The 24,811-nt window shown below is 41.8% G+C and overlaps 1 protein-coding gene across 1 annotated transcript in view; it reads left to right on the plus strand.

Annotated features, from left to right (window-relative positions):
* The window catches only part of POFUT3 (protein O-fucosyltransferase 3), a 112,687-nt gene extending 96,935 nt beyond the window's left edge, over positions 1–15,752 (plus strand). Inside the window, exon 5 of the mRNA XM_075556712.1 lies at positions 13,907–15,752. Within this exon, the coding sequence (XP_075412827.1) occupies positions 13,907–14,131 (225 nt within the window). The 3' untranslated portion in view covers positions 14,132–15,752. The remainder of the gene's footprint in view (positions 1–13,906) is intronic.
* The last annotated feature ends 9,059 nt before the right edge of the window (positions 15,753–24,811 follow it).

Raw genomic sequence — 24,811 nt, forward strand, 5'->3', positions numbered from 1 at the left:
AGTTCTTTCTGTTTGAGATGTGCTGAGTCAATCTCTTTTGAGCTAGGAAAGAGATTAAACAAACACGCTAAAAAGCAGAGCCGGGGGGAAGAGAGATGCCAAGTCACATACAGACTGCCCAGGAGCAGAAGCACAAAAGAGACAAGGCTCTTCCTCCAGAGCCAACGAGCGAGAGAGCCTCTTGCTATACGTAGCCCTCTCTACATAGCTTCCTCAACTGTGCGACAACACATTTCTGTTGATTAAATCTATCAACTTGTGGTTTTTCTGTTTTCGCAGCACCAGATAAGTAATACAGAATTATTATAAAATTCCCTTTGTATATTCTTCTTTGACCTATGAATTATTTACTCACGTGCATTTTATTCTGCACATCTTTGGAGATTTTGCACAGATCTTTTTGTTACTGATCTTTAATTTAATTCCATTGTGGCTTGAGAATATAAATTGTTTGACTTGAATAATTTTAAATTTATTGAGATTTGTTTTGTGCCCCATAATATGGCTGATTTTTGTAAATGCTTCACATGCATCTGGAAAAAAATGTTGCAGTTATTGAGTAGAGTCTCTGTAAATATGGTCACATTGTTCGATAGTGTTGTCCAAGTATCCTGTACCCTTACTGATTTTTCTCAACTACTGCAATGTGTTGAGAGGAATACTGAAATTTCCACTATCATTATAGATTTATTTATTCTCCCTGTTCTATCAGTATTTGCTTCAAATATTTCAGGCATATATATGTATACATTTGTTTTATTATACTTTTTAGATCAATTAATCTATTTATCTGATTACTCTTCTAGTTTCCCACATGGAAGTTGCAGTGATCCTGGTTGTTGAATGACGGGGGGGGGGGGGGGGGGGAAGAGAAGCTAGCCAGGCAGCAGTCAGGGTTGAAATTTGAAATCCCCCATTTCAGTCCTACAGATCAGCGGGGGTCCTCTCCAAACTCCTCCCAGAGCAGAACCAAAGGCTCCTGCACCATTGTTTCCTTGGGGAAGGTCAACCAAAGGGAGGAGAGTTAAGGGCACTCTGAGTGAGGCAAGTCAGTGAAGGAAAGAGACAGAAAGCACAAGCCCCTATTATTTGCTGGCTCTGCATTATCCCAGTGACTGAACTCTCCCAAAGCTTCATAAAAAATCTTAATGTCTCTTTCTTAGTAAGAGGAAAGGGGGGGGGGGACCTCTATCCACTGCTACCTATTTTTTGACGGAGTGAGGAAATGCTAATTAACTTTCTGTACAGAATGCATATCTGAGGCTCTGAGTGTTATGTGACCCTTGTTTTCAGTACTGCTCTCTGTTGAAATTCCCCTGTGTTCATTCTTGTCGCCTTTCTCACTCTATCCCTTAGCCTATGGTTGGTGATTATTTCTAAGTTCCTGTCTGATGGACCCAACATCTCAGTCATCTCAGTGAACTTGACAGTAGGTTATTTAAAAATTTGTTTATTTATGACAGTAGGTTTCTAAAGAAAAAAATTTTCTCTCATTATTTTTGATTGTTGGATACAGAAGAACAGTAAAGATGGAGGGAAAACGCATTTAAACGTGAACATGGAAATGTTTCTTTTGTGTCCTGCTGTTAGTATGGGAGGAAAGTTTCTACTGCCCCTCAGCTGTCCGCCGAATTTGCACCGCTGGGCCTCAGAGTCACGCTAGTGACTCTCTGGAGCAGTTCGCTTCTACCAGTAGGCTGGCTCCTTGTTGGTAGGGCGAGGGGTGTGCTTTACTCAGTTGTTCCGCTTTAGCGTTAGGCAGGTGCCACATTCCTGGGCTGAAGGAGTAGACTTGTTTTCTTTTCTTTTCCAAGGCATTCGAACTTGGCTTTCTAGCTGTGGTTGAAATCGGATGGGATCCTCGCCCCAGAACAGCCTTCTTTCCCGCAGGGTTAGACACTGTGGAAGTAACACAATTTCATGCCAACTTGAAGATGGGTAACAATGACAGGAGTTTAGTCTGTCAATCAGGTCCCGGCCTGGTGGTGACTCGTGGGCGTGGCCTTCTCCTAAGGAAGGGCCTGGGAACTTCCCCCTTTCTCTGGTCCTTCCCCTTCCTGCTGGCTGACCCCGATGGCTGCAGAGCCCTGGAGATGCTTCCACTGCATTGGATTCACGGGACTTTGTACCCACCGGCCTGTGATATTCCTGGATTCTGCATCATTGCGTGTGACTTCATGCGTCTGAAGAGGGACTTGTGGACTAGTATTGGATTTATAGACTTGTGTTGGACTGGGCTGGGATGTTTTATCACATATAATTACTTCTTGATCTAAAGCTCTTTCTTAAACATATATGAGTGTCGCTGGATTCTAGAGTCAAACCAGCCCAACACAGATATGGTTCGCTTGTCCCTCAGGTTCTTCAGTGTCCCTCAGCAGCAACTGATCAACTGCTTTACTGTGTGTTGGGGGTGAGGAGTAGGTGCTTAAAGGATCCCTGTCTTGGTCCTGCTCTCAATTTCTTTCTTAAGCAGTCGAGACAAGACTTTTGAGTTAATTTTAATTTCCCCTTTGATTCTGGGCCTCCCACCTGTTTAAAATCGGTATGGGAATTCAAACTTCATCATTATTAATTTGTTAGAACAATGGTTGAATACTTGTTACTTATTTGGTGGCCACCTTGTTTTCCCATAGCTTATCAAAGATGAAACAGATGCTATAGCTCATCTCTCTTTGTGAATTATTTGAATGCCATGTGGACTTACCTTCCTGATGGGCCCAAGAAAAGTTAAGTGTTTACAGATGATCAGACTTCTTCTCATTGCTAAAGTAGGAGCCATGTTCTTTTCCAGTATTTAAATCCCAAGTGGAAGTAGGAACCTCTGTTATTGATTGTGGTGGTTACATAATCTGCTGTCAGTGTGAGACTTAAGAGTGAAGGGGTTGAGTTTGACTTGTCAATCAGGTCGCAGCTTGATGACCTCATTTGGAGGCGCCAAGGAGATAAATAGCTCATTGGAGGTGAAACACACACTCACTCCCTGGAAGACATTCCAGCTGAGAAGACAAATGGATCTATGCTAATGCCCTGAGCTGGAGAAGCCACGTGGAGACCCATGCCAGCACTGAGATGCTTACACTGCCACTGGGTCCACCAGACTTTCCACCCACTGGCCTGTGATCGTCCTGAATTTGGCATCATTGCATGTGCTTTGTGAGTCTGAAGAGGACTTTATAAATTGGTATCAGACATATGGGCTTATATCAGACTTATGGACTTGATCTGGACTGGGCTGAGGCTTTTCTCAATATTCAATTGCTCTTGTATATAAAACTCTTTGTTATCCACATTTGAGTGTCTCTCTATGAATTTGTTTCTCTAGTCTACCCAGACTAACACACTGATGCATTAGGAGCAACTTGTTTTTCTGTCCAGGACTTCAGCTGGAAAGACATCTGGGGATTCTGAAACTTAGCTCCTTCTAAAAATGTCATAACTATATCATCAGACACAATTCTTTCAGATCAGGCTGCGAAAGATTTCTGGCAGAGCACTAGAGTGAAAAGAGTCTATTTCATAAGATTCTTTTCTTTGTGAGGTCACCTTCAGATGGCACTCTTGAAAGGCTTCTTCTCTTGGGTGAGCAGGCAAGGGATGAAGTGTTAGTCCTGAGTTTCTCTATAAACAGTCAGGCAAGGTTAGCTTCATGAAAGGCTCTGTGGCCAGTGTAACCACCAGCTGAGTTGGCAATTCAAATATAAACAAATTAGCTGCAAACTTGTGCTGGAACTGTTCCAGTAGGAGAGCTCTCACTCTTTTTAAAGTAATCTATTTTATTTTATATTAGTTTTGACAGTTATATTGTTCTTTAAATTGAACCCAAACTTCTCTTCTATAGTCCAGTTTTAGATACTTGCTTCTGGTTCTTTGTTCTGGGGAACGTAGCCTTGCATCTCATACCTACAAGCCAGACCTTTGAAGGGCGATCTCCCCAAAGTTGCTTTATGGTCGTGGCTTCGGCCCTCTCTGCTTGTTTCTTTTCTGTCTGTGCTCCAAGTGCAGGCTCCCCAACAGTGAACCCTGGATAAATAACCTCAGTGTTGAGACCTAGCTCTAGTCCTTTGCACTTCCCAAATTTTAAGTCTGAACATTTTTTTATTAAAGTGGTATTCAATTTGGATTCGTATCCTGGTTCCCTGTGTTGAATGTTTTCTTGGGACTGAAGTCCTGCTGTATTTCCAGGCCCCGGGAACTAACCTCCATGATCTTCTCTAACCCTGGTTACCGAGAGAAGGGGTGCTTTGAGCAACTCCATTCCCTTACACCCTTCTATGGAGAGCCTTCCAGATGCTTGAAGACAAGCTTCATGTTTATTCTCTCATCTCTTCTTCAGGCTGCCTCCCCTTCTCATGGATCTCCTCTGGGGGTTTTGAGGAAAAGAGAATAAATCAATCCCACCGTAGTGGAAACTAAAATTATTATATTTTCCAATAGTTTTTTCCCCTAGTTTCTAAATTGGTGTTGTATATATGAAGTCTAATAATTATAAAGCTGTCATATTGATGTTAGTATTTTTAGATTTTTTGACTTAATTTACAAAATGATAGATATTTCTGTAAGTTAGAAAAGCCAAATAGTTATACAAAGTTGTGTACCCCACCAAAAAAATAGTGGCCCTTAATTTGTTTTCCCTTTAGTTCAAAGCAACCATGTATAACCATTTTTAGCTAATCATTTTGGCATTTATTAAATAAAATGCTTATCCATTTCTTTTTTTCCTGTGTTGTCAGTGGTTATGTAATTAACCCGAAAGGAAAAAGAATAAGCAGTTCCTGCCAAATCGATTCGGAGTCACGGCAGTGACCCCACTGTCGGAACAGAATGTGCTCCACAGGTTTCCAATGGGTGACTGTCACAGCTTGCTTCCGAGTAGGTGTGAATCTTCCGCCATTCCGTTTGCAGCTGAATGCCTTAATTGCACCATGATGGTTCAGTGGTAGACTTCTCTCGTGTTCATGAAGGAGCCCTGGGTGCAATCCCCCGACGACGTAGCTCATGGACAGCCACCATTCTTCTGTCAGAGAAGGCTTGCAGCTGATAAGATGCTGGACAGGTTTCCAAGGAGCTTCCTGCTGAGGACAGACTAGGCAGAAAGGCCTGGTGATCTACTTCTAAAAATATGAACACCCTATGGGTTGCCGTAGTCTAATCGTCAACCTATCGTGGGGATGATGCAGGACTGGGCAACATTTATTTAATTACGATGATGTAAACGTTATTTAGATAGGAGCTATGTCACGTACTGTAATATTTTTACCTTGTCTTAAATAGCATTTTAAAATAACACTTTTTTTTACATTTTTTTTGTGTGAAAGTTTACACAGCAAATCAGATTCCTATTTAACAATTTCCACTCATATTATTCAGTGACATTGGTTTCAAAGTTCACAATGCACCGATGTCCACAGTATCTTTATTCTGGCTCTTCTGCTTCCATCAATCTAGCTCTCTTGCCCACCCCAATCCCCCTTCCTTCACCCCCTCCCCATTATCTTCCTATCTTTGCTTGAAGGCAATGTTAACCACTTGGTTTAACATTGTTGATTTTGTTGTTGCTGTTAAATAAACACTGCTTGCTCGTGGATGCGATTGTGCTAGTACTTAATTCAAAGGTGACCTTCAGGAGCAGTTTCATTTCCAGGTTTAAAGGGTGTCTCAGGGTCATAGGCTCAGATGTTCTGCTAGTCTCCACTAGTCCAGTAAGTCTGGTGCTTTTTAAGATTTTGAGCTTTGTTCTACGTGTTACTCTGTTGTATCCATCTCTTTTGTATCTGGTTGAAACAATCAAAAGTACTAGCTGGACACCATCAAGTTCTGGTCTTAGGATAGATAGGGTTTGACATGTAATCAGTTTATATGAGGGGGTACCCCAAAATCTGGAATTTTTTTTCAAGGCTATGTATCTATCTATCTATCTATTTATTTATTTTTACAAACCCACCTATCACCTTCAGAGTCCTCTCCATTACACTGGATACACTTGTCAGATCTGCAATTCCATTCTTGGAAACAATTTTCAAACTCATCTGTCTGGATGGCTGACAGCGTCTTGCTCATTTTTTCCTTCACCTCTTTTACACCGTCAAATTGCTGTCCTTTCATGTCTTTCTTCATTTGTAGAAGCAAAAAGAAGTCCCACAGAACAAGGTCAGTTGAGTAAGGAGCGTGGGGCAAGAGAGGAATGCTGTTTTTTGCCCCCAAACTGACGCACTGAGCTGGCTGCACGAGAAGGTGCATTGTCATGGTGGCAAAACCAGTTCCCCGTCTGCCACAAATCAGGCCTTTTTTGTTGCACATTGCTAATGCAGGCTTTTCCAAACCTCGAAATCAGTGGTTCTCAACCTTCCTAATGCTGTGACCCTTTAATACAGTTCCTCATAAAATTATTTTCCTTGCTACTTCAAAACTGTAATTTTGCTACTGTTATGAATGGGAGACCCCTGTGAAAGGATTATGATCCCATTTTGCCTGCGGTTACAATTCCATGTGTTACAGGATTAAGGTAAGATCTATTCTGAATCTCCACTCAAGTCACCACCCTTTGTTTTCTGGGGGGATCTAGTCAGCTGGAAGACCAAAACCACACTTGCATCAAAGCTGTGCCTCTAGGTATGAGCCGTCTCCGATGCACACAGAGAAATTCAGAATCATAAAGGAAGGAGAATTGCCAGTGGGGACACATTTTGAGATCTCTAAAGTGGAAGAGGCTGGGACCAGAGGCACCCGAGGCTGAGGCATGGAGACCCAGGGACAGAGCAGAGGAGCCAGGCCAAGGTCAGAGGCGGGGACAAGGAGACCAGGAGGGAGCGCAGAGGAGCAATGCTAAAATTATGGGACTGTGTGGCAGAGCGACAGGCCGGCTTCCTGGTCCACAGAGACAGAAACCAAGGACCGCATGGCTGAGAGTCTGAGGATCAGAGAGACATTTGGCTATTGGCCGAGCAGAGGCACAGTGTGGACCGATGGCTGTGTCTTACTATTTATTGATCCTTTATTGTGGTAACCTGTTAAACTCCCTATTAAACTCCACAATTGTGAGTTTTGTCACGTGGCCATTACGATGAATTTTCGAACCCAGGAGGAAAAAATGGCATATCCCGGGAATGGTTGGTGTGAGAACGCTGCTGCTGTTTTAGGTGCCGAGTCTCTTCTGACTCCTAGTGACCTTATGTTCAACGCAAGAAGCCTCTGCTTCCTGTGCCATGTTCACAATAGTTCTCATGGTGAAGTCCATCGTCGCAGCCACGGTGTCCATCCACCTTGTTGCGGGCCTTCTTTTATGCTGCCCATCCACTTTACCAAGCATGGTCTGCTTATCCAGCAATTAATCTTTCTTGACAACATGTCCAAATTTCAATAGCCTATGACTTGATTGAAAAAACTACGGCTTGGGTCAGGCACGCCTTAGTCATCAAAGAAACATCCTTGCTTTTCAACACTTTCAGTAGGTCTGGCACAGCAGATTGACATAATGCTTGATCGCTTGACTGCTGCTTCCACGAGCACTGATTATGGATCCACGCACGGTGAAATCCTTGACCACTGTAATCTTTTCTCCCTTTATCACAAAGTTACCTATTGGTCCATGTGGGGAGATTATGTTCTTGGAATGTCTCTAAATTAATATGGAATATACACAAGATTGCATTTCTTTGCTCTCCTGCACTTGTTTTTCTTCTGCTTCAACCTGAACTTGCATATAAGCTCTGGATGGTGTAGTTTGCAGTGGGCGCTTGACCCTGCTCTGACTGATGGGATTGAGCTCCTTGCCCTCTTTCACGGAGGTCGTCAGTGTGGTTCCTGTGTATTTATTTCTAGCTAGTGAGGGTCACATGCATAGTCACAGTTCATGTTACTGAGAACGTATTTGTGAGGCGTAAGTTGCTGGTGTTGCCAAATTTTATCATTAGATTTTGGTGTCATACCTTTTTCTTTGTTTCCAACCTCTCCAATCATTCGTAATTATCAATACATCACAATTTTACATTGCAATATTGGTAGAAATTTCTTCGTCATTGACTTTAGTGGTTTCTGAGTAAATAGAATCATAGTCCTTTTAACTGATATTCCTTGTAGGCATATGAATATTACTCCATTACTGACAATATTGTGCTTCAAAAAAGCTTGAAATGTTCTTCCTGATGACGAATAATTCATTTATCTTAAAAATTTGAACAGTTTTATTGACATGCAATTCAAGTACTATACAATTTGAGGGTTTGAATACATTTAAAAGAGCTGGAAAAAAGCTCTGCAGTCATCACTACAATTAATTTTTAAAGTTTCTTCATTTTTTAATTCATTACTATTAGCTATTTTCTTCCCCCCAGCAATCTCTGCTCTAACCCTAAGAAAATATTATTCTATTTATTGTCTTTATTGATTTACCTATCCTGGATTTCATATAAATAAAATCATTTTAAAAGAAGCCCCAACAATAACAAAATTAAAAAGCAAAAAAACTTCAATCCAAAATAAAGCAGAAAATAATAAAAACTAGAATAAATTAAAAATGGGCCAAAAGGGATAACATATCATAAGATGCTAAAATTTAACCTAACTCTATCTGCATTAATTCACTTGATGATATACTCAGTGTGAAGGCATGGTTATTCATATCCCTGGTCAGTGGTCTATCTCCTCAATTTTTTATTCCTGACATAGGCCATATGATTGATTCAAAATGACCAATACTTGTCCATTTCAGCCCAATATCATCTGCAATTTTGATCTTGATTTGTTCTGCTTAATTTTTGGTATCTTCCAATTTCTCAAGATTCATACTTTGTATAATCCACATTCTAATTACTAAGAGATGTTTACAGCTATTGCTTTTCTTTCTGACTCATGCCACACAGTAAATTAAAGCTTTACTCCATATCATTAAGGTGAACTCCACTTTGTGGAGGAAGTTCTTCTCTGTGTATATGTTTTTAGCAGGTTTCTTTCTTACTTTTTTTAAAGAAATAATTTTATTGAAGTCTCTTTACATCTCTTACTCACAATCCATCCATCCACTGTGTCAAGCACTTTTGTACATCTGTTGCCATCATCATTTTCAAAATATTTTCTTTCTACTTGAGCCCTTGGTATCAGCTTTTCATTTTATTTCCTTCCTTTCCACACCCTCTTCCTCTCATGAACCTGTTAAATTATGAATTATTATTTTCATATTTTACATCATACACCCCCTAGTGTGTGTGTGTGTGTGTGGTTATATGTCAAGTTATATGTCAATCATTGTGATCAGTTCCTCCTTTTGCCCCCGCCTTCCCCTTCCCCTCCTGGTATCACTACTCTCATTTTCCGTCCTGAGGGCTTTATCTGTCCTGGATTCCTTGTGCTTCCCACTCTTATCTGTACCCGTGTACATGCGCTGGTCTAGCCGGATTTGTAAGGTAGAATTGGGGTCATGATAGTGGGTGGGGGAGGACACATTAAAGAACTAGAAGAAAGTTGTATGTTTCATCCTTGCTATACTGCAACCTGACTGACTTGTCTCTTCCTTGTGACCTTTCTGTAAGGGGATGTCCAATTGTCTACAGATGTGCTTTGGGTCTCCACTCACCCTACCCCTCATTCACATCGATATGATTTTTTGTTCTGGGTCTTTGATGCTTAATACCTGATGCCATCGACACCTCATGATCACACAGTCTGGTGTGCTTCTTCCATGTGGACTTTATTGCTTCTCAGCTATATGGCTGCTTTTTTATCTTCAAGCCTTTAAGACCCTAGATGCTATATCTTTTGATAGCAGGGCACCACCATCTTTCTTCACCACATTTGCTTATGCACCCGTTTTGTCTTCAGCGATTGTGTTGGGAAGCTGAGCATCATGGAATGTTGGGTTATTAGAAAAAAGTGTTCTTGTGTTGAGGGAGTACCTGAGTAGAGGCCCAATATCCATCTGCTGCCATAATATTTAACATATAAGTATGCACATAGATACATTTCCTTATAATTATATATAAATATATTTATATACGTACATGCCTGTATTTAGACCTCTATAAATGTCCTTTGCCTCCTAGTTCTTTCCTCCATTTCCTTTTACTTTCTTCTTGTTTCACTATTATGTTCAGCCTTCTTTGGGTTTCACTAATTCCTCTTGGCTACATTGCATCCTAGCCCTCATTGCCATCGATTTTAGATCACCTGTTGTTCCCTTGTCCCTTGGTTTGTTGGCTCCCCCCTCCTTTTCCCCCACCTCCCCTTCTTCAGTGTTCCCCTGGAACCCTCAGTCCTATTGTTTTCTCCTCCAGACTATTTATCCTGCCTATCTTATCTAGATAGACACACAGAGACAATAATAAGCACAAAAACAAAGCCAAACGAAACGAGAACAATAAAAAAACGCAATGACAAAAAAAAAAAGAGTCTATAAATAGTTCCAGGTCTGTTTGTTGACCTTTAGGAGTATTATCTGGAAGAGTGTGATGGGGTGCCATGCCCTGTCCCCAAAGTCTATTTTTGGTATTCCCCAAAATTGCTTTGCTCCCCTTGCTGTTCTGTTGCATTTCCTTAGTGTTTTACCCCGGTGTGGTGGGGTCAGATCCGGCACAATTCCTACACTGTCTGTGGTGTTGTGGGTCAGTGAGGGACAATACGTCTCGTGGTGGGGCCAGCTCTATGATCCTCTCTGAGCAGGAAGATGGTCCTTGGGGGTTGGTGGGCCAGGATGTGTTCCACTCTCTCTTCTCTGTTTGCTCCTGTGTGCTCTGATCAGACGCGCCCCTCTGCAACCTCCGTGCTGTCCTCTGAAGTGCATTCATCTGGGGGTGGTGGTGGTGGTCTGTGTAGTTGGGATCAGGCCCGGCCCCTGAGACCTTTTTATTGGTTCCCTGGTTCATGCCAGTATTTCGTATTCACATCTTAGCACACCAAGTTGAAGTCTGGTCCCTCTCTCCACCTCCTGTGGAAATATAAACAGGACCTTCCCCTTGGGTGGGTTAGTGCCCTGCTCCCCTGCTCCCCGTGTCTTTTTTCCTTTTCTTTTCTCCTGCTTTTTAGTGGGCTGCCATATACATCCCTGGATTGGGTCTGGCCCCTGCCATAGCACTTGGACCTCACTTCAGGAATGCTCTGTCTGGCTTTTATTTCTTCCATACCTCATGCTGACAGCTATGTCTTCATTTGAATTTTCAGTGGATAGAAAAACCAGTGAGATAGATATACATGAAGGGTCTTCAAGAAGTTTGTGGGAAAATGGAATTAGAAGGTAATAGAATTTTTCTACAAACTTTTTGAGGCCCCCTTGTATATGTGTATGGAGAGAGAGAGATTCCAAGGAATTGGTTCATGCAATCGTGGTGCTGGTCTTCCCCAGATCCATACATCAGGCACAAGATTTTGGCAGGTCTGCATCCCAAGATCCTCGGTCAGGTGATAAAAAGAGTGCAGGGACCACAGCAAAATGGCGCTCTGTCAGAACATCTACTGATATTCGGCAGGTAGAACACTACCTCGTCGGCTGATTGGTTGGTTGCATCAAATCACATTGCTAGATTATGAAACAGCGACCAATCTAGTGCCTGATAAGTCACTAATAATCATAATCTAGCCACATTGGTGCAAAAATTAGCCGTCATATTTGATTACCTGCTCAGGTTAGGGTGTTTCGGTTGGAAGTTCTCTTGTGACGGAGTTTGTTGGCTGTGAACTTCACTGCAGGGTGATCCGGTTAGGTTTCCCTAGGGAATATCTGAATTATGTCTTCCTGAACATTGTAAATTCCCCAAAGAGTGACCTTTTATTTTTGTGCCTCGCTTACAAGACTGGTCACTACATTTTGAGAGTGGACTGTAGGAGACGGCAAAGGTCCCCACATCCAGTATCTCACACCACTGCCCTCAGCTGTTGCCTCATAGTCTCCGAGTAAAAGAACCATTTTCCATCTGCAGACAATAAATCTCTAGTTATTTTTCAGATAAAGGAGAGAAGGGGGAGGTAGACAGTCATGAGGCAGAGGGGAAGGATCTGGATATCTCAGTGCTTCTTAAACAGACTTTCATTTAAGTCTTTTTAATTAGTCCGCACCATCCCCACCAACACACATGCACATTCTGGGAATATCTGGTGCATATTGAGCTTTGGGGAATTCTATGATGTAAAATAGATGGCTTCTAAGTTCAACTACTACTGGCTTAAAATTTTGATTTTTTTGGGTTTATTTGTCTATTTTTATGAATCTTACTATTTTTCCATTTGCTTCCCAGTCACATATTTTATTTCTTGTGTGCTCTCTTTCAAAAGTAGAAGGAAAGCCATTGGGGCATATTGACCAGCGTACAGACAGACTCGGGTCCCTCTGACTGCTTTGAATAGTCTGAAGCAGCTCAAGGGTGGAAGCACGGAGATTAGTGAGGAGACTACTGACAGCAGCCAAGGTAGAGCTTGGACCAGGCTAGCAGAAGTAGAGGTCCATGTGAAACCACTTGGAAAGCGGTGAGCTCCTATGCAAACATCAGATATTATTATTGTTGTGGGGAAACAGTAATGTTGTATAAGGCATGGATGAACGCAGTGGGAACACATTAGAATCAAGGGATGTACAAATGACACCATGGACAGAAGGGGAAAAAGTGTTGGGGAAAACATAATTGGAATGATATGTCTGTGCATGTTGACATATTAATGAAATACTTGCACAATGTTTTCAAAAAGACTTTATTTTTATTTATATTTTGACATGTAATCCACATATACAATTTTGTAGTTCAATCATATTGAGAAGACTTGTTCAGTCATCACTGCAATCAATCTGAGAACATTTTCTTCTGTCTTGTACTCACTGTCATTGGCTCCCCATTTCCCTTCAACCTTCCCTGCCATGCCCCCCAGAAACCATTAATCCAGTTACTGTCTCTGTAGATTTACCTCTCCTGGATTTCATGTACAGAAAAACGTATTTTAAAATCCAACAGTAATAACAAAGTAAAACAGAGAAAAACCTCAGTCGGAAAGAAGGCAGAACATATTTGAAAAAGGCTTTAATTACAAAGAACTGTATTGGTGGTCTTTGGGAAGGAGAGTAGTGCTAGTGGGCTATAGAGAAAAGGAAATAAATAAATGAACCAATAAATAAACAACAAAAGGGAGGGGAATTTTGAATCTAGAGCGATCAGGTTTGATCCTAGGTATACTGGACATACAAATTTACTTCACTTATTTGAGCTTTAGTCCCCCCTCCTTAAAATGAGTTCTAGCCTCCTCCCTGGGGGAGGGACAGCAGAGAAGAGGGCAGGGGGAGACGTTGGACAGTGTAACATATGACATAATAATAAATAATTTATGAATGATGAAGGGTTCATGAGGTAGGGGGGAATAGGGAGGGAGGGGGAAAATGAGCAGCCGATATTAACGGCTCAAGTAGAAGGCAAATGTTTTGAGGATGATGATGGCAACAAATGTACATATGTGCTTGACACAGTGGATGTATGTATGGACTGTGATAAAAATTGTATGAGCCCCCAATAAAATGATTAAAAAACAACAACACCTCCAACCCACTGCCATGGAGTAGACTCTGACTCATAGGCAATCTTGTATAGGACTCCCAAGCTTTCTGGGAGCAGATCAGTCCATCTTACTCGCAGGGAGGGGTGAGTGGTTTCGACTGGCTGACCCACCAGGATGGCCAGAGCTCCTTTCAAAGGAGCTGCCATAGGCTTAAATGAAACCATCTAGAATGTCTTCTGCAGAGCAAAATAACAAGAAAGGTTAGGTACTTAGTTTCACCTTGAAGCGTATTCACCGTTATAATTGTGGAAACTCTTTGCGGTGCAGGTACTCGTTTTAGAGAGTATATGTTTGGGGGTTCATTACTGTGCAGAGGAGCCACGGGAGTGGTCATTCCTTTCATGTTCTTAATTCTTACTGTTATGTTTTCCTATTAACGCAGGGCTTACCACCCAAAAAGTGGGAGGCAGAAGTTACCCATCTGAGCTGCCCTGAACCTACAGCGTTTGCTTTCTCACCTCTGGCTCCACGGGGGAACACTTTGCGAGAGATGTGGATACCAAGCTTCCAGCAATCCAAGAAAGAAGCCCAGGCATTAAGACGGCTGGTTGATAGGAATCAAAACTTTTCAGCTCGAGAGTTTTGGTCCCTTGTATTCAAGGACTAATTTCAAAAAGTATCAGCATACCATAGTCTACAGCCTTGTTGACATTTATTTTCTAGGTTGCCTTAGTATTGGAATGCAATAATTATTCCATTGACTATCCTTTAGGGTAAGAATTGAATTGCTGCACTACTCATAATGAGCCCTGTTAGGTAATAGATGTGAAGAATCCTTAGGGGTCACCTTTAGATATATTTTTTATACTCAAAAGTAAACGTTTCTTACGGACAGTGGCCACCTTCAGTGTTCATATCTGGATCCTTTGTACCTGCTGCCTTCAGGGAAAATACACCAAATGGAGCGTGCTTTCCTTGATGTACTGGAGCCAGATTGTGCTGTGGATTCATGAGTCTCACCTCCCCATCAGCAGTTTATTGGTACTTGGCAAGACCAACGAACTGATGCTGAGCATGAACGTGAAATGCATTAGAACTTGGCAATGAGAGATTCCATCTGCTGATTTACAGGGATGTTAAGTGAGTAACCAAAGCTGTGTAAAGTTTATCCATGATCTGTTCCTCAAACCAAAAGAACGCACGCACATCTCCACCTGTTTTCTCAGCCATCTCTCTAGCCTTTGGTCATTTTTGTCATTCCCTGTGCTGGTGCCCCTGCCTCCCTCCCATCCCCCCCAAAACCCACCAGAATATCTTGTGAAGACAACAATCCTCTTTGTGTCCTGACCACTGAGATGTCCCAATTATTCCTTACACTGTTGAGTAGGGAAGAAAAACAAATATGATTTAGGCTAGATTGCCTGTCCATGTTGATCAATGTGAAAATGGTATTGAATGCTTCCAAGAACACCCATTGCGTTGAAGCGAATTTGCCTTTTCTTAGGGTGATACGCAGCTCGCAGTGGGAGGCAGCCACAGGCGTTCTGTCTGTGAGCATTGCAGTCCATGTCTGATCCCGTCCTGGAGAAAACTCAGCTGGCATGTCTTGAGCATCTGCTGTGATCTCCGTGGAAGACAAGGAGAAAGCACCTTGCTTCACATTTTATTTCCATGTGAGGGTGAGAGGACTCGAGATGTTATTAAAGCCAGTGGCCATCCAGAGATGGCATGAGTTCAGTATTCCTCCTATTTTCTTTGTGTTGTGGAAGAGAATATATAACATAAAATCCAACACCTTGGTCATTTTCAGTGCACAGTCCAGTGGCATTTAATTACACTTACAATGTTGAACAACCATCTCTACGATTTAAAAAAAGTCATTCTGGAAATAGAATGGCTTTTTTATTCTTTACTGTGGAAAGGCATCTAGTCTACCCAGCAGACATGAAGAGTCTGATGTGGCATAAGGGGGAAGCTTGGGAGAACATCCGTGACACCAGCTGCCTTGTTATCCCAGCCTGTGCCCGCTCCGTGCCTGACAATGCACCATCTTGTCCTTCCCCTGCTGCCCAGTGTGTGAGGGATGAGATCTGAGAACAGAACATTTCTTTAGAAATGAGAGTCACCCAATAAGTGTGTGCCCATGAGATCTGGTGTCCCTGATGAGAGAGTCTTTCAAATATCTGTCCTGTCACTTCGTAAATAGGAACTTGGAGAAATTGTTTAACCTCTCTGGGCCTCAGTCTTTTTGTTTTGTTTTTATATCTTAAAATAAACAATTAACCTGATCCTGAAGTCCCTTTTTATTTAACATTCTTTAATATAGTTATCAAGTTTTAATGGTAGAGATTTTTACTAAGATGGTAACAAATCATTTTAGAGCCATTGTGTGTTATTCAAAGGATCCTGGGTGTTGCAGTGGATAGGCATCTAGCTACTGACCAAAAAAAGATGGGTGTTGGATCCCCCAGTCTTTCTGTGGGAGAGATATGTAGGAATCTGCTTTCATAAAGATTGGCACCCTTAGAGAAAGTAAAGGAAATACAAGAAAGAACTAGGAGGCAAAGGGCATTTATAAAGATCTAAATAAAGGCGTGTATATATGTAAATATATATATATATGAGAATGGGGAAATAGATCTATGCACATATATGTATAGGTTTAGTATTAAGGTAGCAGATGGACATTGGACCTCCACTCAAGTACTCCCTCAATGCAAGAATATTTTGTTCTATTAAACTGTCATTCCATGATGCTCACCTTCCCAAAACGATCGCTGACGACAAAGTGGGTGCATAAGCAAATGTGGTGAAGAAAGCTGATGGAGCCCAGCTATCAAAGACATAGGGTCTAGGGTCTTAGAGGCTTGAAGGTAAACAAGCGGCCATCTAGCTCAGAAGCAACGAAGCCCACATGGAAGAAGCACACGAGCCTGTGTGATCATGAGGTGTTGAAGAGATCAGGTATCAGGCATCAAAGAACAAAAAATCAAATCATTGTCAATGAGGGGGAGTGCGGAGTGGAGACCCAAAGCCCCTTTGTAGGCAACTGGCCATCCCCTTACAGAAGGGTTGCGGGGAAGAGATGAGCCAGTCAGGGAGCAGTATAGCACTGATGAGATATACAACTTTCCTCTAGTTCCTAAATGCTTTCTCCCCCTCCCCACTATCATGATCCCAATTCTACCTTACAAATCCGGCTAGACCAGAAGATGTACACTGGTACAGATAGGAACTGGAAACTCAGGGAATCCAGTACAGAGGATTCCCTTCAGGACCAGTGCTGAGACTGGCGATACTGGGAGGGTGGAGATAGGGTGGGGTGGAAAGGGGGAACCAATTACAAGGATCTACATTTAACCTCCTACCTGGGGGATGGACTACAGAATAGTAGGTGAAGGGTGATGTCAGACAGTGTGAGATATGACAAAATAATAATTTATAAATTACCAAGGGCTCATGAGGGAGGGGGCAGTGGGGAGAGAGGGGGTAAAAAAGAAGAGCTGATACCAAGGGCTCAAGTAGAAATCAAATGTTTTGAGAATGATGATGGCAACAAATGTACAAATGTGCTTGACACAATGGGTGGATGTATGGATTGTGATAAGAGTTGTATGAGCCCCCAATAAAATGATTAAAAACATGGAATTAAAAGATTAAAAAAAAAGATTGGCATCCTTAGAAACCTATGGGGAAATATTCTCCTCTGACCTCTGGGATTGCCATGAGTTGGAATTAAACACAACAGTAGGCTCGAGGGTTTTTTTTGGTGGTGATTCAAGGGATAATAAGTATTCAGTGGAAGACAGGGACCTACTAAATTCTGTGTGACATTTTCTCTGCTGATATCACAGGGCAAAGTGTCAAAAACAGGGATTGTTTGTTCAAGGCCAGCTTTTAAATTGTGTATTTAATGAGGGTTTATTTCTTTTTTATTTTTGATACCCTTAAAAGAAAGGCTCAGTGATTATGTCTTCCTCGGGCCAGATGGTATCTTGGCAGCTTCAGTTGTCCTCCACCGATGCTGTAAACAAATGGCCAGTGCACACGTGCTGCATGTTGATCTTAAACCTCCCCATTTCATACACTAATGATCGTCACCAAAAAATCTGTAGCTAAAACGCTCCCCACATGTTTCTGAAGTACACAGCCACGATTGTCTTTACTGAAATAAAATCGACAACCACTTAATATGGTAGGAAATTTGATGAGGATGAAAAAGATCGAATCTCATGGGATTAAAAATAAGGTATTTTTCAAAGAGATTAAATGGGGGAGTTCTGTGGGCCTCTTTGAGAACTCAGATTTGATACTTGATTTTACTGGGGAACGTTTCTTCCCTATCACAGAATTTTCAGACATAAAATGATGGTCTTAGGTCTCTGATGGCTGCTCTCATAGAGTGGAAGCGAGGTCCCTACTGTAGCGTAGTGATTGCTTTCTGAGTTTCACCTAAGGTCCCTTAGTACACGTGTCTGTGTGCTGGTCGCATCATGCCACATCTTTTGCTTTGCCTACCTGATCAAGTAAGCAAGCAAGTCCACGGGACTGCTGTGGGGAATGACAGGAGGGTGTGTGCAGTACATTATTCTGTTTAGTTCTCCAGTACAACACTTTATTTTGATTGTGCTCAAGGGCATCCTGTCCATACAACAAGGGTTTCCTGTGATGACAAGGTGGATGGGAATCTTTGCAGACATGTTGGAGAAACTGATTACTCAGTCTCGATTAGTAGTCTCTATTCCTTCCGTCTGAAAATGGAGACAACCTTGATCTCTGGACCATGCAGAAAACATAACGTTTCCATTCCCGACCACTAACTGGCCCATTGGTTGCTATTAAGGACTAGATTCTAGTAACTGGATCTATCAATTGAGGTCATTACTATTAGTAGTAAAAGTAACATTCAATATTCTTTGCACTACTCAGAAATGAGAGAAGCAAAAATGGACCACCTTGCCTCAGAGTCTGGCTTTGTGTGCTACCCAGAGGCGAGCAGCCTCGGTGTGGATAGAATTTGTGTGGCCGAGCTGTGAGCTGACTGGCTGCCGTTTTTCACAGATCACCACCGTTACTTGAAAGAATGTCTGGCAACCTGCTTAGTCAGCTTTGGATTTTTCTCAATCATTTTCTTAAAAATGAACAAAGCCAGACTGTCACTTTAAAAGAAACAGCTGAAAGAATGTGTTGCCAGTGATAACATTTCAGCATCCATGTGAAAAGTAGCATTTTGAAAGACTAATAGCCACCAGTTTGAGCTTGTAAACTTTCTAACACAAAAATTGGTGATGATATTAACAAAAGTTACTCTTGACTTTGATGAAACAGATGATCATGTGTAATATTCTCAGTTTTGAAAAAAATAATTCTAAAGAAACAGCAATATAGATAAAATTTAAATATTAAGAATATATCATTTCAATTTTTATATTAACATTTTAATTGAAGCACCTCATAAGTGAAAATGAAAGTTTCAAAAGGAGATTTAAAAATTATTATTTAAACATTGAGGAAAAAAATAAAAGGTAAGGAGAGCTATTGAGGAGAAAGGAAGTATTTAAATTTAGTTTGTTTATTGTAAACAGTTTCACCAATAAATGATTTACATATCCATCTCAATACTGCACTCACATTCATAAGAGTTGCAACCCATTGATATCATATAGACCTCTCTCTCTCTGACCACTGTGCTATAAGGCTGGAAATCAACAAAAGGTAGATGAAAAAAACAAGAGCAAACAATTGGAGGGTGAATAACTCTCTACTGCAAAAGGAGTGTGTACTGGCACAGATCAGAGATGAAATTAGGAAATTTCTAGAAACCAACGAGAATGAGCACATGGCATACCAAAACTTATGGGACACAGCAAAGGCTGTCATCAGAGGAAGGTTCAGAGCAATACAAGCACACCTAAGAAAGGAAGAGAGACTCATGATGGATACGCTGGCACAAAATTTACAGCAACTAGAGAAGAGTCAGCAGGACAATCCTACTAACAGCAAAAGAAAAGAAATAATAAAACTCAGGGCTGAGATTCAGGAGAGGGAAAATAAGAAAACTATGGAAAATATTAATGCTGCTAAAAGTTGGTTCTTTGAAAGGATAAACAGAATCGATAGACCACTGGCAAACCTAACCAAAGAAAGGAGGGAACAAATTTCAATAGCAAGAATAAGGGATGAAAGAGGGACATTACCACAGACCCTAATGAAATATAAAGGATAATTACACAGTACTACCAAGGATTGTATTCTAATGAATTTAACAACTTGGAAGACATGGACAAATTCTTGGAAAGACAATCCCTCCTCAGACTATTTATGAATGTCAAGAATCTCAACAGACCCACAGCAATAGAAGAAATAGACAAGGTTATCAAGTGATTACCAACAAAAAAAAATCCCCTGGACCAGATGACTTCATTGAAGAATTCTACCAAGCATTTAGGGAAGAACTAACACCAATCCTACACAAATTTTTCCAGAACATAGAAAAAGATGGCAAACTCCTGAACTCCTTCTATGAAGCTAGTATAACTCTGATACCCAAACCAGAAAAGGATCTCACATGAATGGAGAACTACAGACCAATATCCCTAATGAACATTGATGCAAAATTCCTTAACAAAATAGTAGCCAACAGAATACAAAAGTACATAAAACAAATAATTCACCATGACCAAGTGGGATTCACACCAGGGATGCAGGGATGTTTCAACATATGAAAGACCATTAGTATTATTCATCACATTGATGTGAAAAACTATAAGAACCACACGATAATATTGATAGATGCAGAAAAAGCATTCGACAACATCCAACACCAATTCCTGTTTAAGATACTTGAGAAGATAGGAATGGTAGGAAAATTCCTCAAGACAAAATAAACTATAGATGAAAAACCAACAGCCAATGTGGTAGTCAGTGGAGAAAAGACTAACACAATCCCACTGAAAAAGGGGACCAATCAAGGATGCCCCTTGTCCCCACTCTTATTTAATATCGTTTTAGGTAACATCATAATGATTGAAGAGGTGAAACTATCGTTCTTTGCAGATGATATGATTTTATATATGGAAAATTCCAAAAGTTCCACAAGGGGAGTGCTGGAAGCAATAGAGGAGATTGACAGAGTGGCAGGATACAAGATCAACAAACAGAAGTCCATCGGACTGTTATACACATCGGATAAGACCACAGAAGAGGAGATCAAAAAGGTATTACCCTTCACAATAGCCAAATACAAATAGAAATATCTAGGGATATACCCGAGTAAAAGAACAAAATATCTAAATGGGAAAAAATACAGAACACTATTGTAAGAAACCAAGAGCGACCTCAACAAATGGAAGCATATCCCATGCTCGTGGATTGGAAGACTCAATATAGACAAGAAGTCAGTTCTGCCAAAGGCACTATATAAGTTTAATGCAATCCTGATAGAACTACCCTCATCTTTCTCCAAAGAATTGGAAAAACTGATTACCAACTTCATATGGAGAGGGAAGAAGCCCAGAATTAGCAGAGAACTCCTCAAGAAGGACAGAGTGTCAGTGCTTGCTTTACCTGACTTTAGCACATACTATACAGCCACAGTTGTCAAATCCGCATGGTATTGGTACAATGACAGATACTCAGACCAATGGAAAAGACCTGAAAACCCAGAAATAAAATCATCAACATACAGACAACTTATCTTTGATAAGTGCCCCAAAAATATCCAATGGGAAGCAGATGCCCTCTTTAAGTACTGGTACTGGAAAAAAAATGGATATTTACCTCCAGAAAAATGAAGCAAGACCCTTATCTCACTCCATGCACAAGAATAAACTCAAGGTGGATCACAGATCTTGAAGTTAAACCCTAAATTATTAGGGCCATCAATGAGGGAATTGGGACCAACTTCAGAACTTTGGCACAGGGAATACATTGGCTATTGGAAATAGGGAAGGACACAAACATAGAGGAAGCATAAATTGACAAATGGGATATACTGAAGATAAAACACCTGTGTACATCGAAAGAATTTACCAAGAGAACAAGAGAGTCCACGGACTGGGAAACATCGTTAGCAATGACACATCAGACAAAGGCCTCATTACTAAAATCTACAATACTCTGTTAGCTTCCAAAAAGAAAAAAAAAACTAATTGCACACTGAGGAAGTGGGCAAAAGACCTAAACAGAAGTTTCACAGGGGTGGAAATTCAAATGGCCAACAAATATATGAGAAAATGTTCCCGAACTTTAGCCAAAAGAGAAATGCAAATTAAAACAATGAGGTACCACCTAACACCCTCAAAGGTAGCCCAATTAAAAAAATCAGAAAGCAACAAGTGTTGGAGGGGCTGTGGGGAGACAGGAACTCTTATCCACTGCTGGTGGACTTGTAAGTATGTACAGCCACTATGGAAATAGATTTGGCGATATCTAAAACAGATGGAAATTGAGCTACCATACGACCCAGCAATTCCCCTACTGGGCATATACCCAGAAGAGGCAAGAAACAAACCAAGGCCAGACATTTGTGCTCCAATGTTCATTGCGGCACAGTTCACAATTACAAGGAGTTGGAAACAAGCCAAATTTCCATCAACTGACAGTGGATTTAAAAGCTGTGATACATACATACAATGGAGTACTACACATCGCTAAAAAGAAGTGATGATCGTATGAAGCACATTGCTGCATGGGAAGAACTAGAGGAAATCATGCTAAGCGAAGTAAGTCAATCACAAAAGGGCAAGTACATGAGTCTGCTGAGGTAAGCTTTAAAAAAAAATGCAAAAGGGGCATAGGGAAAAAGCTACAGTTTACAAATATTCCTGGGGTGAGGACCAGGTAATATAGCAGGGACCAGACCAAATACAGGAACACTCATGGTAGACAACTAAAAAGGAGGTGGGGAAAGGGAAAAAAAAAGAAATGGAGAGTGGGGGCACAGGGCACTAACCCACCCAAAGGGTGGCTATTGTTTATATCTCCACAGGGAAAGAGGGACCAGACTTCAACCAGTGTACCAAGATTTGAATGCAACATGCCGGCATGGAGTAGGGAACCAGTGGAGAGGTCTGATAGGCCGGCCCCAATCCCAACTACTACATGGACACCTGGCTCTCCACCCAGAAGAATTTATTTCAAAGGACGGCATTGAATCTGCAGCTCTGGGAGAGGGACATATTTGATAGGAGCACATGGGAGCAGCTGAAGGGGGAGGAGGAGAGAGTGGAGCACATCCTGGCCCACCAGGCCTTGAGGACGGCGTTCCCGTTTAGAGCAGCCAGTCCACAGAGAGAACCATATGGCCAGCCCCACTATGAGACATGACGCCCCTCACTGACCCATAGCCCTACAGGGGACAACACTGGAGGCACCCTGTGGGAATTGCACCCTGTCTGATCCCGCCACACCGAGGCAAAACACTAAGGGGATACAACAGAACAGCAAAGGAATGGAGGGCTGAGGTCCCCAGGGAATGCTGAAAGTGGACTTTGGGGCCAGGGTGTGGTGCCCAATAGACTGGACTGGAAAACACTCCTAAAGGCCAACAAGCAATCCTTGAACTAACTACAAGCTTTTCTTTCTTGTTGTGTTTTGTTTTTTTGTCATTGGTTTGTTATTATTGTTGTTTTGTTGTGTATTGTTGCTTGTTTGTATATTGTTGCTCTGTCTTGTTGGTTTTGTTTTTTTTTTTTGCTCACTTCACTGTGGATTGCAGACTACTTGCGGCTGCAGAACTCTGCCCTCCCTGGGATGTTTTTCTACAAAGGAAGCAGAGTGTAAGAGGATGGAAGGGGATGGGAAGAGGATGGAGAGGAAAAGGCACTTAAAAACACTTTGAGAATCATTTATTTTTAACATCATTCTATAGACTATCTCCTCCCTGACCTCAGATGCTTCTATCTTCTCTCTGTCTGTCAGAGGGGTTCGGACTCATAGGAACAGTGAGTACATTGGAATGAGGCAGTGCTTGGTCCTGGGTCATCCTTATCATCTTCGTGAGTTTGAACCCACTGTGGAATCACCGTGTCAATTTATCTAGCTAGAGGTCTTGCTCTTTTCTCTGACCCTCTGTGATGTCCTTCTCCAGGGACTGGTTTCTCCTGTCCAAAGTATGTAAGATGAACTCCGGCTCTTCACCGCTATGCAGCATACTTCCAGTGTGATTCCAGGTTATGAGACATTCAGGTCCGACTCCTAGGTGGGGCACATCTGAGCCTCCAAGTCTTTCCATGACCTTCAAGGTGTCTGCACATCACGAATCAGGACAAGCTTGACTCAGTGAGCAGCTCCCCTCATTCCTTGAAGTTTCAATATCCAAATACTTTACTGCTGAGTAGTGATTTTATAAGAGGGGAAGGGAAGTAGACAAGCAGACACTCCCGATGACGCCTGTCCTGGGGTCCAGGACACCACCTGTCCTCCCTGGTCTCCCTCCCTGCACGTCCCAAACCCCAAGCCAGAAAGAACAGCTGCAGGGCACAGGGTGACGTTCGAGCAGATTCTGAGTGTGTGCAGAGAAACCCTCCCCACGGTGAAATCCATTGTCAAGAAGGAGATCAGCAGTGGGATGGGAAGAAAGTCAAAGGAAATAGAGGAGAGAGCTGGGAGGCAAAGGGCATTTATAGAGTCTAGATGAAAACATGTATATATGTAAATATATTTATATATGAGGTTAGGGAAATAGATCTATGTGCATATATTTATAGTTTTAGTATTAAGGTAGCAGATGAACATTGGGCCTCTACTCAAGTATTCCCTCAACGCAAGAATACTTTCTTCTATTAAATTGGAATTCTATGACGCTCACCTTCCAGACACAATGGCTGAAGACAAAGCGGGTGAATAAGCAAATGTGGCGAAGAAAGCTGATGGTGCCTAGCTATCAAAAGATATAGCTTCTGGGGGGGGGGGGTGTTTCTTAAGGGCTTGAAGGTAAACAAGTGGCTATCTAGCTCAGAAGCAACAAAGCCCACATGGAAGAAGCACACCAACCTGTGTGATCACGAGGTGCCGAAGGGATCAGTTATCAGGCACCGAAGAACAGAAAATCTTATCATTATGTGCTCACGTCCATGATAAGATCACTGAAGACAAATAGGTGCGTAAGCAAATATGGCAAAGAAAGCTGATGGTACCTGGCTATCAAAGGATATAGCTTCTGGGGTCTTAAAGACTTGAAGGTAAACAAGTGACCACCGAGCTCAGAAGCAACAAAGCCCACATGGAAGAAGGACACCAGCCGGTGTGATCACGAGATGTCGAAGGAATCAGGTATCAGGCATCATCAGAACAAAAACTTTACCATAGTGAACGATGGGGGGAGTATGGGGTGGAGACCCAAAGC

Source organism: Tenrec ecaudatus, chromosome 8 (genome assembly GCF_050624435.1).
Source record: "Tenrec ecaudatus isolate mTenEca1 chromosome 8, mTenEca1.hap1, whole genome shotgun sequence".
In the NCBI taxonomy this organism is placed as follows: Eukaryota; Metazoa; Chordata; class Mammalia; order Afrosoricida; family Tenrecidae; genus Tenrec; species Tenrec ecaudatus.